The 15,995-nt window shown below is 42.5% G+C and overlaps 1 protein-coding gene across 4 annotated transcripts in view; it reads left to right on the top strand.

The window, feature by feature from the left end:
• COLEC11 (collectin subfamily member 11) overlaps nucleotides 1–6,356 on the top strand; it is a 29,266-nt gene extending 22,910 nt beyond the window's left edge. For 3 of the 4 annotated variants that reach the window (XM_066612334.1, XM_066612353.1, XM_066612363.1), the window contains exons 5-7: nucleotides 624–677; nucleotides 2,028–2,123; nucleotides 2,269–6,356. In XM_066612334.1, coding sequence (XP_066468431.1) covers nucleotides 624–677; nucleotides 2,028–2,123; nucleotides 2,269–2,678 — 560 coding nt within the window. In that variant the 3' untranslated portion in view covers nucleotides 2,679–6,356. The remainder of the gene's footprint in view (nucleotides 1–623; nucleotides 678–2,027; nucleotides 2,124–2,268) is intronic. The other variant, XM_066612343.1, reaches the window with a different exon arrangement.
• The last annotated feature ends 9,639 nt before the right edge of the window (nucleotides 6,357–15,995 follow it).

Below are 15,995 nucleotides of genomic sequence, written 5' to 3'. Positions count from 1 at the left end.
GTCAAGGCCTTCTAATATGTCTCTGATTAGGTACATTTGGCATCATCTGACTAAACTAAATTGGGTTATATCTTAAGGTTTCTTTCATCATTGGTGTTGGGGAAAGCATCAGGAGAGGCCAGACTGACCAAGAGGAATAGTGCCTATTGGTTAGCACTCACATTCCCCTTCCTGATCTCTGCTTTCCCTTTTTACTGGATCAGCATCTGAATGGGGGGGATTAGCTACTGCCAGCATCCCAAGCTAAAGACTGGGCAAAACCCCCTCCCTGGAGAGCCCAGAATCTCAAGGGTTCTTAGTAAAATCAAATTGCAGTAGCATCCATGAGTGATCAGATGTGACAACCCATTGAATTACCCATGAACATGGACTAGACAAGCAAGGAGTCTAAAAGTACCAAAGAAAAAGAATTAAACAAAATCAGATAAAATTGGGGAAAGAACACAAGTAGGCTGATAGGAAAATGCCATAGAAACATAGTCACTACATAGTTTTTCTCAGGAATCCCAGCCCTGCACTTTCTGGAGAGTAAGTGGGTATTGGCCTTACGTTAATGTCAAATAGAAACAATAGCCTTGATCTACTTTCTGAGAATCTTAACCATATCTGTTTTCTTTTTTTAGGTGAGAAAGGAGATAATGGGGATGTAGGCCCACCTGGTCCTAATGGTGATCCAGGTAATCCATACTAATACAGACTACGCTTGCTCCCAGTGTGGAAGGGATTGTCACTCCCGAATTGGCCTTTTCAGCCACACTAGACGCTGTTTCAGAACCACTTTTCCGAGCGAGATACCGTAGTCTTCCAAGACGGAAGGATGCCAATGATGAATACCTCAAGTTCCATTCATCCATTTACTAACTATTACATTATATAAATTGACCAGATAGGATAGGATGGGGCTGCCTGGCTGCTTAAGTTAAAGCACAGGGATACTCATGCATGATTCTGCCAGGTCAGCTGTGAAATTCAGTGTTGGTTTGCGGAAGGCACGCCCACTTACTTTCCAGTTGGCAAAGCCTGCATCAGTCCTGGAAAGTTGGATAGGACTGAACCTTCAGTTACTTATCTTATAAACTTACATAAGAAAAGAGAAGATAATATCTGAATGACTTTTATGTGCCATAATTTGGATTAACCATGTACACTGACATTACCTGAAAAGGGTACAGTAGTAAGAACCTCCAATGGTTGATTTCAATAGTTCTTTTAGTGACGACTTGCAAAAGGACCTTCTTGGTGGTAGCTCCCCCTCTACAGAATTCCCTACCTTGTGAGGTGAGACTAGTACCCTTACTGTCAGATTTTTGGCACTCAATCCTCTGCGCACTGCTTCATTGACATATAGTCTATTCCCATGCTTGGTTTTCTTGTCTCATTTTTTTGTGTGTTAACTCTTGGATAGTGCCATTGTGTTTTATTAAATATTGTAAGTTGTCTTGCATTTTTTAAAAGAAGGTGGGATGCAAATCTTTGTCTATTCACATAGATAATACTATATGTCCTCCTTCAGGATCAAGTCACGTTAGAACAAGCCATTCAGTTTCCCCATCTGGCTAAAGGTTTGTACATTCATGTGACACTGTCTTCCACACAGTTCCTCCCAAGCACAGAATCACATAGAAAATCTCAGTGCAAACTAGGCTCTATGTGCATACAATCCACAGCAGCCACTTTCGTGATGTGTTGCAACTGTGGCACAGATTATTGTTGGCTGTTGTAGACTTGATCCACATGCAGCCCAGCACACACACACAGAGATTTAACCATGTGACCATGTATATTGGAGGGAGTGTGTGAAGAACCTAAGTAATCAGGTCATAACTAGCCACCAGTCAGATCTGGGGGTTCAGCAGCTATAATAGGACATGATGAGTATTCTGCAGAGGGCTGGAGTAAGAAGAGAACACAGATTAATGGGGGCTATATGGGCAGATGTTCCACTATTCTGGATGGCTAATAGGCAATGCAATAAAATGTTTTGTTTGTTTTTAATGTGCACTCTCACGTGAATTTCTTTTCTATAGGCGTTCCTTGTGAATGTGGCCAGTTACGAACGGCCATTGGTAAAATGGATAACCAAGTGGCCCTGCTGACAACTGAGCTCAGGTTCATTAAAAAAGGTGAGCATTTCCATATCAGTCTTCTTCACCTCCATGAGAAACAATAGGGCTTATTAACCAAATCTTGCTGCTTTAGAATTGATTGATGCGTCTGTTCTGTGTGGTAGTAAGTTGGTTTATAGAAATGCGAGTGCTCACTTTTCAGCACTGCCCTCCCCCGCAGCTGTTGCCGGTGTGCGCGAGACGGATAATAAGACGTACCTGCTGGTAAAAGAAGAGAAGAGGTATATGGACGCCCAACTCTACTGTCAAGGAAGAGGAGGAACACTGAGCATGCCCAAAGATGAGAACACCAATAGCCTGATCGCTTCTTACATCAGTCAAGCTGGCCTCAGCCGAGTTTTCATAGGCATTAACGACCTAGAGAAGGAGGGCAGCTTTGTGTACTCCGACCGATCCCCTATGCAGACCTTCAATAAATGGAGTGTCGGTGAACCAAATAATGCTTATGATGAAGAGGACTGTGTCGAAATGATAGCTTCAGGGGGGTGGAATGATGTTGCCTGCCATATTACAATGAATTTTGTTTGTGAATTTGACAGAGAAAATGTGTAAAACTACAACATTATTCCCCCCTCTCTGATTTTGTATCAAACTTGTGTTGAAGTTGGGCTATAGGTCTATACCAGATGTTTTTACGTACCCAAACATATCATGACTAAATGATACAATCCAAATATCACCCTTATCAGAAGTCCACTTGTAAATGTCTTTGTGTAGAAGTTTATAATGTATTTGAAAGGGATTATTCTTTCAGCAATATTGGTCTGGACAAAAATTCCAGATTGTCCTTATCTCACTATTGTTCTGTAGCTCTTAAATCACAAAAACTGCTCTAAAATTTGTTTTTATATCTTTAGTATCAATTTTGCATGTGGTCATTCATGTAAAAAAATCCTCATCTGTACTGTGCATGTGCATATGTATTAGATACTGTACAATAGTGTTTCTCAACCCATTTTTTAGAATGACAATCTGTCGGGACCCACCAGAAGTGATATCATTAAGTCATTTGTGCCCAACACTGCATATACGCAACAAGGATCAAATATGTACACTTGTGATCTGGGCAGAAATGTGTTAAGCTGAAAGTAATGTCACGGCTGGAAGTGTCATCATCATCATCATTTTCATCATCAAGAAAATTTTTTAATACCACTTCATATTACCCAGGAGTAAGCCCCATTGAATTTGGTATCCGCACAGAGGGTGTGTGTCTGGGAATTGATCCCCTGTAGATAAAGAGGCACTACTTGTACACAGTAAAGTTTAAGATCTGTTTAAAGATCTAAAAGATCTGTTTAAGATCTAAAAGATCTGTTTAAAGTACAGATCTGTAACCTTTCCTCAAATGCAGTCACATACCATGGTAGCATCAAGTCTAATATATTAAAAATAAAATACACAATAAATGAATTGGGATCCACCTGAAATTGGCTTACGATCCACCTAGTGAGTCCCGACCCACAGTTTGAGGAATGCTGCCATACAACATCCAAATGCAGCATGTCTCAAGCTTCCCCATCCCATATTTTGGTGTCTCCATATGATTACTTTATCACAGTGGTTCTTACACATTTAGCATTGAGACCCACTTTTTAGAATGAGAATCTCTCAGGACCCACCTGAAGGGATGTCATGAGTGGAAGTGACATCATCAAGCAGGAAAATTTTTCACCATCCTAGGCTGCAATCCTACCCACACTTACCTAGGAGTAAGTCCCATTAATTATCATCGTTAAAAGCACATACAGAGTAGTTTGTTAAAAGTACAGGTCTGTCACATTTCCCCAAATGCAGTCATATACCATGGCAGCATCAACTCTAATATATTAAAAATAAAATACTGAAATGAATGGGGACCCACCTGAAATGGGCTCGTGACCCACCTAGTGGGTCCCAACCCACAGTTTGAGAATCACTGCTTTATCATCTGTGTATTACTGTTCATTCTTTTAAAAATAAAGCTGCAGTTCTTGTGTTATCCCAGCAGCACTCCTCTTTACATGGTGCAGTGCTCACACTCAGTCCGATGGGTGTCCAGTACATATGGTCTCCCTTCCCCCTCAAAAAAAATAAAAAAATAGGAAGGGGGAAATGAATGGATCTGCTGCCCATGTGGTCATGTACTGGTGAGCAGCACTGACTCCTACATGAATATATGAATGGTGGCATGAAAGAGGGTAGCCCATTTTCTCTGCCTTGCAAAGAGAAGTGCCCCAGGGCTAATGCTTCACCTGTGGCTAAGGGCGCAATCCTATCCTGCACTGGAACAGGCAAGCCAGGATGCTTGCGCTGTATCCAGAGCAGGATAGGGGCCAAAAGCGGCTCAGCCAGAGACAAAGGGAAACATTTCCCCTTACCTCTGGGAAAGGCACCCTTTCCTCTGTGGGTCTCCTCAGACTTGCGCCACCTCTTGAGGTGGTGCAAGCCGAAGGAGAGCGGAGCAGCTTGAAGCCAGTCCAATCTCCCCAGGAACGGGGGTTGGAATTTGGCATACCTGCCGGATCCCAGCCCCATCTCCTGCTCCCTGCCTGCCCCCGGGGCTGCCCATCGCTCGCCCTCCCCCTGCCCATGAATGCCTCCCTCCTGCCTCCTCCTCACCCTGCCTATCTCAGAGCCTTGTGTCAGCCCAGCCGGGCCGACGCAAGCCTCAGTGCCTCCGTTGGCGCAGAGGCTTGTTCCAGCCTCCGCAGGCCGGCGCGCCTCTGCACGCTGGCCTAGCTCACTCCAGAGGAGACACAAACGTGACCCTCCTGGGCTGGCCCAAGTGAAAGGCTAGATTGCGCCCAAAGTGACTCAGCACAATTCACTGGAAAATTCTTCTGTGCAAGCCCTATTGAGTGCCATCATTCATTTCAACAGGACTTGCACAGGCAAACTTCCCAATGGATTATCCTCTGGATAAGCAACCCACAACAATCCTGGTAGGGGGTAGGCACAGGTGAATGCAAAATACATGAAGACTAGCACTGGGAAAAGACAAACCTCAACATAAAAATCTGTAACAGGTGTGTTGGTGCAAATCTATCTTAATTATGTTTCGTTGATAAAGTATTATAATGGTATTTTTCAAGTAATTGGTATTAATATTGTACAGCTGTAAATATAATCTAGGTATTCCAAATATCAGTATTTACCCTTCAAAAGGGAAGAACAGAGTTAGCAGACACACAGGTTTGATACTGTAAGGAAATAGGGCCACAGTCCAGTCCAGAATTAGGCATACTTAAACTAATTTAAATCAGTGGGTTTAAGCGTGCAGAGGTCTTCCTTTCTAGATTATTGCTTGTGTGTCTCTAGGCAGAAAATATGTACTGGATCCTTTGTTGACATTCATGAAGATGTACAAGTACAGTGGAGAGCATATAGATTTTAGAATGTTGTTTTTGAAGACATATATCCATGGTTTGTTTTAAAAAATGCTTTATTTTTAATATTAAGTGTTCATATTTGAAGTATGCTGTTTTGTGCTGTTTCATGAATATAAAATGTAAACTTTATATTGCAAAAAAGTTTTTTATCCATTTCTGAGTGCTAGCAAACCAGTTCCTCAGTTCTAGCATTTGGTTTTTTAAAAGTTTGTAGCATGGGCATACTGCACTGAAGTAATCCTACCATTTAGACAAGAGTTTAATTAAATGTAATTGAATATTGAAAGTGGAAATGAAATAGAAGATTAGTTACAGAAATAAATCTATTTTCCTTTTGTATTTTCAGGCTTAGAGTGAATCTGGCCATTGAGCATACCCAGACTGATTCTTAAGCCTAAGAATGTTACCATAGCTGGTTTACCCAGCAGGTTGGAAGACTTAAGAATATCCCTTCAAGGCATGTAGTTATAAAGAAAGGAAATACTTTATTTATAGGAACCCCATAGTTCAAAAGGAAGGAGAGAGCGAGCGAGAGAGCCTACATGCTTGCAACTAGCTGCAAAGAGATCTAAGGAGCAGGAAGGAAAGAGCCTGAGATTAGCAGAGTCTACTGAAAAGTAAGCTGAAAAGCTAATTTCCTAATCACTTTCCATCCGGCTAGTTTACCAGATATATTGCCCCCTTCAGGTGCAGGATCTTTGTTCAGTGTTGCACATTTCATCATTTCCAACAAAGAATGAATATATAAGATATTTGATGACCAGAATGATTTGCCAAAGTTGAATAAGTTTCTAGCCACTGATCTCTTATGACCAGAGGTATGTTTTTTTCAATAACAAAATAAAAACACGTAACACCACTTTCTGCACTTCTCATTTTTGTAAAAAAAAAAAAACTTAAAAGCCCCAAAATCTGTGAAAAAAAATAAATAATGGGCTGGACTGGGGGTAGGGTGCATGGATAATGACTGTGGCTGCAATTTCTGACACTATACCACCTATATCACCTAACTAGTACACTTTTTAAGTGGTTGTAATTTATAACTTATAAAAATGTGCCCTTGGAATAAAAACACATAACACTGCTTTCCTCCTTGAGGAAAAAAACAAAATCTGCAAAATATAAAAATGTTTAACACCTCTACTTATAATGTGGCTATTTTATATGGCCATGAATCAAGTACACTGAAGCGAGGGAACATCTCGTGCGATAGGATGCAAGACAGCTGTCGTTATCTTGTTCACATATTTTCATGCTATTACAATTTTAAAAAATCACCAAGCACATTTCTGCAAGTTATCATGCAAGTCACAAAATATTTACCTGTGCTATTCAGTCTGAAAATGTCTTTACTTATACAGTATATCCAGTTTTAAATTTCTCAGAGTTGGCATATGGCTAAATAAAGACTAACTTTAAAAAATGAGAGCTAAGATTCTTCCTGCAAATGTTAAGCGGTGGCTAATCACCACCTACAGAGGATATTGCTGATTATACCTGTAGGTTGGCCCCTTGTGAAGTTCTGTAGCTTTAATTGTGATTACTGAGGCCTTGTTCCCAGGACAGAATCAATCCAATTGAATTTCCTTATAGACTGGTTACAAATCAAGGAGGGACGTATGAAATGGCTGAAATTAAAATTAAATTTGCATTTTATTTCCCAGTTCAATTGTGCAAACAAATCCACCCAAAGTCATATACAAATCCCAGCCCTATGCAGTGGATATTAATTGAGCTGGCTCCACAAGACTGCTAGTGCTGGAATTAAACAGATGAGTATGAAAATGGGTGAGTTAAGGTGGATTGAATCTGCCATCTCAACAGGAGTCAAAATTTATTTACTCTCTCTGCTTGCCTTCTTGAACCAACCTCTCCTTAACTATTTCTTCCTCCCTACAAATCATCCCCTGACCTATTTGGTTCCACAAATAAAGTCATGGGCATGTTGCTTCCCAGCAATATAGGACAGCGTTTTGCTCAACCCATATGCATAGACAAGTATGTTTCATTTTTTAATAAACCATTAAAATGTGAGTATTTTCTGTACCCAAATATACTTCTGTGTTAGGCTCACTTTGCTATGTTGTTGGAGAGCTTCTTCACAAGTATTGTTCTTGTTGAGAAGTTGTCACTTTTCCGGTGCAATTCTAATAATGTATAACCAGGCTATCCTTCCCATAGTAACACAAGGTTTGCCTTTCCCTTTGTATGTTTGTAACTCTATAGCTATTCTGATCAATACAAATAATTCAGATGGGACAATGAATGTGTGAAAATACGAAGCTGCCACCTACTGGTTAGACCAGGGGTCTCCAGACTTTTGGGCCAGAGGGCCGCATCAAATATCTGGTGTGGTGTGGAGGGCTGGAAAAAAAATTTAAATATAAAATTTAAATAAATAAATTAGAGATGGAACTTAGATGAGTGAATAAATGAATGAATGGGTTCATTCAACCTCTCTGGCCCTTAGAACACCCTCCAGACACAATCAGAGCACAGTTCTGGTCATGTTCAGTTGAGTGGGCCAGAGGATTTCAGGGGATAAGAGGTTGGCCGCAGGCCGGAAAGAGGCTGGCTGTGGGCTGCATCTCGCCCCCGGGCTGGGGTTTGGAGACCCCTGGGTTAGACCATTGATCCACTTGGCTCGTTGTTTCCACTAAGGGCATACTCAGGCCTGCGCTTAACTGAGTAGCCAGACCAGATGGAGGATTGTTTTAGAAGTAAGTAATCTCCAAAAACCATGGCAGGGGTATGAAAGCTTTCGTAGTTTACTTCTGCTGTGGTTTTAAACCAGACTGCACCCCCCCCCCCGCATACTACTTTTAAAAGAAGTAAAGCTTCCACTGGCATTCAATTAAAGATTCTTTTCTTTTAAAAATAATATGTGGGCATGGGGCATGAATGGTCTCAAAACTACATGGGGGACAAACTACTTAGGCCCCTCCAGGCTGACTTTAAAAAATATTTTACTATTTGGTAAAGGAACAATTAGTTATATGCACTTGGAATGAGTGACTGTTTTCAATGGATAATGAAAGACTTGATTGTATGTCCTGTTGATTCCTTGAGATGGAGAGTGAGAACATGATGTTACAGGTTTGCTGGTTGATTGCTGTGAATAGGCCTATCACTATGGTTCTTCCTTAAAGCTTGGCCTGCTCAGGTCTGAGATTTGACAAAAGAGTAGATGTTTCCCTAAAGGGCGGGGGGGGGGGTTTAATCATGAGCATCAGTGGGATCTGTTATGTGAATTGGCTTTCAGGATGATTTTGCTTCAGGGCTCCTCCAAGGATTACATTGGTCCTGTGTTGGAATACAGAATGTGAAAGTATCCAGTGCTTCTTTCTCTTCTTTAGGGCGATAACCAAATAAAACAATTGTAGTAGGGGAGGAAGGCTGAGGATGAAAGACAAGAAGGTAAACATGGTCTGTGGATTTTGAAAGAAAAGGTACATCTGTGGAAGACCAAGTAATGAAGAGGTATGGGGGCTAATGAGGGAGAATCTGACTTAAAAAATGTTACTTCAAGTCACATAAATGTTGTTTGTTAGAAAAGAGAACTCTGTGTGTGTGTGTGTGTGTGTGTGAGAGAGAGAGAGAGAGAGAGAGAGAGAGAGAGAATGTAATATCAGAATCACTCCTAGTACTGATATTCACAGCATATTCAAGCAGCACTGATGTTCCTTAAAGCTGACTTCACAGATGATGTGGTTTTCCAACATGTCCATGCATCAAACACCATAACATTTCAAAGAAAAATGCAAATACAGTACATTCCACATGGGCACGGGCCAGAAACCTACAGTCAAATGCAGCTCCCCAGCGCATTTCCATGATGTCTCTCTGTGTAGGAGGCATCTGTCTCTGCTTTAAACTATGTCACTCTTCACCACAAGAGCACTGGCAGATGTACTGCAACCGTGTCCGTAGCAGAAAGTGTGAAGCATCCCTGTTGAAATATAGTAAATAGACCATCTAACTAGCCGAGCTTGCAGTATTACCATGCTGCCCTCTAGCGGTACTAAGGCAAATATATGGAAGCCAACAACTGTGATTTTGCTCTATTGTTACTATAGTCACAATAGTAACATTTGGCCCTTGTTTTGTTTTGTGAAATAGCACCCCCTCCTCCAAACTTGATAAAATGTTTGTCAGGGCATAAAAAGACAGGTAGGAGGCTTCTGCCATTAGCTCCCACAAAGGATTCCATCTCAGTCGTGCCCCCTCTCTATTATTTAAATTTTTAAAATTTCACTTTGTCTTTAACACCTGATGGACAAATCTAAATGTAGCAGGTGAAGCCCCTCTTGGCAGTGATGGTCTTGGCACTTTTTGTGCTAGGGCTGCCTCCACATCTGCCACCCCCTGACCTGGAAGCAATTGAGGTGACATCATTGCATCATGGTAATTACTTCCGCTCTGCCTCCGCCTTTCCCCCTTTTAAAAAAAGGGGGAAGGAAGGAGGTGGCCCAGGCTCTGAAGCACTGTCAAAGGCTCCATCTAAGCTTTTTCACACCGTTAGAAGTGGCGCCAAGGAGGCATGTGCCAGTGCTACTTCCATTCATATGGAAAAGCTCTGCTGGAAGCAGCGCTCACCTCCTCTGAAACTGAAGGAGGCAAGTGGCGCAGAAAAGCTCCGATGGAGCTAGAAGTGGTGTGCGCCTCCTCCAAAATCGGAAGAGTTAAGCGCTGCTTCACTCAGGTACCTGGCCGTTATGAGGGCCACCCTCTTGTCCTCTTCTTTCTTTAAAGGGGAGGAGGGCTGCCCTCAGATGTGGTCCGGAACTGTACCAACAGTGGCTGTGCTCCCACAGCTACTGTCAGCGCAATTCCCTGCCAGTCTGAGGGCTGCCCTCTTCTCCGACCCACAAGCCTGGCACCCAGGGCATTTGCCCCCATTGCCCCCTCTAGGTATGCCATTGCTTCTTGGCACAGAGACAAAGTGATGGTAAAACTATTATCTGCTAAATGTCTACCTGTCAAGCAGGTATTTTGGAATATTTTTTTTCTGTCTGATAAACAAATTGGCAACCCTACTTGAGGCCAAGGGGAATGATGACAGATAAAAGGCTGAGAAGCTTGTGGTGGGTCCATGGCCCTCCAATTGGATCCAGAGGTCCAGAATGCCAAGTGGCACATTCAGACAGGGAGTGGCCCCTTACTCCCATCCTATTCTCTACCATCCTTTGTGACCACTGTAGCAACCTTGGCCAGACATGGGCTGCTGACATTTGCACCTTTTAGCTCACCAGCCACCCTGCTCCTGCCTTTTAAGAAGAGCAGCCGGGGAAAGACCAGCAAAAGACAGCAGTAGCCACTCTGGCTAGAGCAGCCAACTCTTTCCCTGCTGTTCTTTTCAAATGGTAGGAGTGAGGTGAGGAGAAGGAGGTGAGAGGTGTCCAGTGTGGCCAGTGCAACAAAGGAGATGGTAGGAAATGGATGAGATAAGTGTGGCACACTTTGTAGGCCAAACAACATTGGGGGCAGGCAGGGGCTGGCAACTGGACTTAGGCTAGGCCTTGGTGGGTTGGTATCAGCACTTGCCAACTCATCTTTTTCCTAGTGCTCATGTGCTTTGCAGCCACGGAACAGGCAGAAATCGAACAGCTGAAGCTCAGTGTACTTGATAGTAGGCAAAGTAGTTTACCTGCTACTTTTCTACCGCTCATGCTGTTATTAAAGGTGCAAAAGACTTGCCCAGGAAAAACAAATGGTGACAACCCTAAATGACCCAACTCCATCAGGTGCTACTAGCCCAGGTCAAGTAAACCAATCTGGTTAGCAATAGCCAAAATACTGTATACTCTCCATGGGGATACCATGAAACTTGCCTGCATTATACTTCTCATGATCTCTGAGCACCTTTCAAACTCTCAGCATATTTGTGCCTTCCATGCAAAGGGGTGAAGTACTGTAGGAATGGAAAGGAGGACAATTTACTAAATAAGATTACAGCAGTACTATAAACTGGCATATCCCTTTAACTCACATATCCATAGCAGAAGAAACCAAGTTTGACTTCCGTTCAATGCAGGCCTGGCGCTTTTGTGTGTAATTGCGTGGGACAATATGGGGAAGGGTATACATATAGAAGCTGACTCTTCAGCACCTGTAATTCCACAACTAAGAGATGGCTTTTAGTCAGGGCTAAAGACCCCCTGATGCCAGAGACAGTGTGCCAACTGCTGATGCCCCTTACCAGATGATGTGCCAGCCTCTGCTTCTCCCGTTCTCCAAAGTCTTAGCTCAGCAGTCCCCTCCCCTCCCCTCCCCTCCCCTCCACATGTCATCTTCTTCCTCTCTCTCTCTTCCTTTTCCAATCCAGGGAGTGGAAGGCAACGGGAGAGCAGTGGAAGTAAGAAGGTGCCATTCACCAACCTGCTGGCTGAGGCATCTGCTTCAGATGGCATCATAGATGGGCTGGCCCTGTTTTTAGTCTTCACACGCAATCGTTCACAGATGTGTTTTCTACATCTTTTCAGTCCCTCTTCCTAAAATCTACTACTTTTCCCCTTCTTAGCCCCAACGGACTCTGAATTCTCATACTGAAAACAGGGTTTTCTTCAAATCCTGTGCTCTCTTGGCCACAGAAACCATCTCAACTGCAGACACAGTAGGCCTGCTACTGAGAGTTCTTCAGAATCTCAACATGAGTGAAGAATTACATGTGGAATAGATTCTTTACTGTCCACTGTAGGTTGAAGCACAAAATATGAGAAAAACTGCTGGGTAGGAACTCTGGTGTTCCTTTGCTGCCCTGTGCAATGAATTATTCTGTAGCATTTCTCCTGCTCCACCTTTCTATGAAATACTCAAAAGCAGTGGCCAAGGAAGGAGTGAAAACATATAAAACCATTAATTATAGCAATTCAAAATTGACAGAGATCAAGGGCACAATCCTAACCAGCATTCTAGCACCAAGGTAAGAGCAATGCAAGATAAGGGAATAAAAATTCCTTTACCTTGAGGAGACCCCCATGACTACCACCCAAGTGCAGGATGCAGCACATGGCCCATTGGCACAGAGTGGGAAAGTTGATTAGGATTTGGGCCCAAGTCAAACAAAATTAGTAAAACTGTCTAAAATGACCAAGTAAATAAAAATGTCTTTATTAGCTGCCTATTCCATATGATGCAACACAGAATTAATGGCACAGCAATTGTATGAAGCTAGTCTTGTGAATGTACAGATTCAAGAAACTAGATTGTGCTATGGGTAGAGGTTACCTGAGACTATGATGAGAGCAAAAATATACTGCAACTGACTTCCTTGCAAGATGCAAGATGGCAGGAGGGCTGGTCTAGAGGGTAGAGCCTCCTTTAGCCCGAAGATAACATCAGAAGGTCGCCAGCTCGAGGACACCGGCAGCTCCCTGAATGGCTGAGAATGGGAGACCTTGAAGCAGCTGACAAGCCCACCTGCTCTTGGGGTGAGTAAGAAGCATCTTGGCTGCCCTCCATGTGAGAGATGGAGCTGCTCATTAGCCTGCCTGGGAGAACTGGAGGCCAGAAGTGAGACCAAACCAGGAAGATCCATTCTGAAATGTTGTTGGTTCTTGAAAGAGAGAACCTCTATGTTTGTAAAAATCCCCTTGAGGGATTTAGAAATGCCTGCCTATGTAAACCGCCTTGAATAAAGTCAGAGGAGTAATCCAATGACCAGAAAGGTGGTATATAAATACCTAGTTATTTATTTTTTTATATTACTGTAAAATAGTTGGAGAATAACTCCTAGGGGTTAACAGGAAGATCAGATGCCCGCAAAAAATTCAAGTTTATTATTAAACAGATAGTGAGGAAATGGTTTTTCATATGATTTAAAAGAGATTTTGATGGAGGCTACTTGTTATGGCATTTTAAAGGATCTGTTAGCACACAATAGAGATTACCTATGCATGGCTTATTATGGAGGCCATAATAAAAATAAGGAGGAATTAAAGACAAACAATAGAAGGAAGTAGTATTAAATAAGCCCATTATTAAGGGTAGGTGTATCCTAGAAAATAAGAATTAAGAAGAAATTCAATATGATAAGCTGTTTAGCCATATTTCATTTAAAACGGGCAGTGGAGGATATAATTACTTGATAATTCATATTTCATCAAGGAGGTAGATTTTGCATTTAATTGCATTTACCCAGCTTCTGATGAAGTTTTGTTTGTGTTAAACTTTTCAGATTTTTTTATCCCCGGATGTCAAATATGAAACATCACATGTACAGGCACATGGGAAGGCAGAGCGTTGAACTATGAGTTCACCTCACTTTCTTTGGCTTTTAAACAGGTTTGGTTCATGTCCCCTCAATTTTCAACATTCATCCTTTATATACAAAACAGTTACTATTTGGACAGAAGCTGGAAAGTATTATTTTCTTTTAAAAGAAGATCTTAGGAAAACGTTAGCAAGGCAACAAAGAACTCCTGTAGGGATCAGCAGGGAAGGGCTGGAGACTCACTTGGAAAACATTTGAACGCTGTCTTGAACTTATAATAGAATGGCACTTAATGGCTTCTTCACACAAGATGTTTCATGGAAGTTAATGGGATGGGGCTGCTGTGCGACATTGGCAAAGTTGCTGGAGTGGGCAGGAGTGAGGAGTGACGGAGTGTGGCCTCACCTCCACCTCAGGAAGGTCACAATGCCTTGCGTTCTGATTGGTTGAGTGACATGGAGGATAGGGTATGGATAGGCAATACGTGTTGCGTAGGTGAAATGGAGTTTTAGAAGGGCCGCTTGTCATTACTGCTATTCACAGGGCTGGTCCATCCATTTGTTGTGCTTCCTCAAACCCCAGGAGAGCTTGGACTACCCTTACTTCACTGCAATGGCCACTGGTGTTTGAGGTTTGTGTGTAAGATGTGAGGGAAAGAGAAGAATTGCAATTCTTGTAATTGTAGCCGCCCTGAGTGCTCCTTTCTGGAGTGGAAAGGCCAGATATAAATTCTACTAATAAATAAATATATATATAATTACTCTGGGTCCCAAATCCCTGAGACTGAGTTTGACTGAGCAGCTACATGAACATGTAGGGTGCACAAAAATGTAGGTAGCTAATGATCAGTGATGCTGCAGCCTTCAATCTGAAAGAGGTAAGGAGGGCAAAAGGAGAATTCTCTCAAACTGGTGCTCTACATCAGGGGTGTCCAAACATTTTGGCAGGAGGGCCACATCATCTCTCTGACACTGTTGGGGACCAGGAAAAAAAAATAAATTTACATTTAAAATTTGAATAAATTTACATAAATGCATTTATTAGAGGTGGAACTTATATGAATGAATGAAGGTTCTGCAGTAGCTCAAGGCCTATAAAAGGCCTTGCACAAAGCAAAGCCAGCCTTTCCTTTGCTGCCACTGCTGCATCACAGATATGAAACAGCAAGCAGTGGAGGGAACCCTTGTCCCACAGCTCACACAAGCAGTCGAACAGTTGCCGTCATGCTGAGAGCAGTTGTGTCAGGCCAGCATCGGCTCCAGCAAGTCTCCAGAGGGCCAGAGGCTCACTGGAGAATGGAGGCCCCCATGGGCCGTATTGGGAGCCCCCGAGGGCCGCAAGTGGCCCCAGGGCAGGGGTTTCGGCACCTCTGCTCTCCATGAAGGGAGGATGGTGTGACTGTTGGTGCAGAGGGCCCTCTGCCAGTCTTAAGGCCCTGACAAATCCCTAACCCTGCAACCTTCTGAAGCTGGCCCTGGCTATCAAAATAAAACAGTGTAGTCAAGTAGCCTATGCGTGGGATAGGCCAGGGATATGCATGCTCACACAGTCATTACTATGGTCTTTGTGCCAAGGTGGGTCCATGCTAGAAAGGACTGAACATTCTTTGGCTCCTGCGATAATTTTAGTGTTGCTGTCTTTTTCCAGGGATGGTGCCAGAATCAGCCTTGTGCAAGCAAGGATCATGGTAGCAATGTGTGGACAAAGCGCATCACAAACATAGTGCTTCCTGATGTTCATTATGTGAGTTCAAAGGACAGTATGCTGCTTAATTTAAAATATGAACAAACTGCATGTGTGCATATTAAAGACCCAGAAAAGGATTGCAATTTTTTTTTGTCTGTTTGTGTAATAATGTTTGGGACATTTGGAGAAGGGAGGGAGGGATCTTTTACAGAATCAATAAAATCTAATGATTGATGCTGATTGTGTAACTTTCTTGTTTTGGACTCTGATCAGCCTCTTTCAGACATTAATCTCTTCATACTCAGGACTGCCCTGGAGCAGAATTACATACAGCGTAAGACTAATGGATTTTAATATAATTCTCTTGGAAATGTTACAACAAAGATATTTTAAACTCAATTATTAAGAATAGCTATAGGAATATGTGTACAGTATTTCCTACTTTGCCAGGGAATGATGAAAAGTTCTTATTTAATAATTCTTCACTAGTTTGTTTCCATTTTTGGTGATGTGCCTTTATGGTACAGGAATTGCCCTTTATTGGGCTTCAGTTTGATGATTATGCTTGTTCTGTGACTGATTATTAGAGCATATCACTGA

Source organism: Tiliqua scincoides, chromosome 1 (assembly GCF_035046505.1).
Source record: "Tiliqua scincoides isolate rTilSci1 chromosome 1, rTilSci1.hap2, whole genome shotgun sequence".
In the NCBI taxonomy this organism is placed as follows: domain Eukaryota; kingdom Metazoa; phylum Chordata; class Lepidosauria; order Squamata; family Scincidae; genus Tiliqua; species Tiliqua scincoides.
This window is presented reverse-complemented; position numbering and strand designations above follow the sequence as displayed.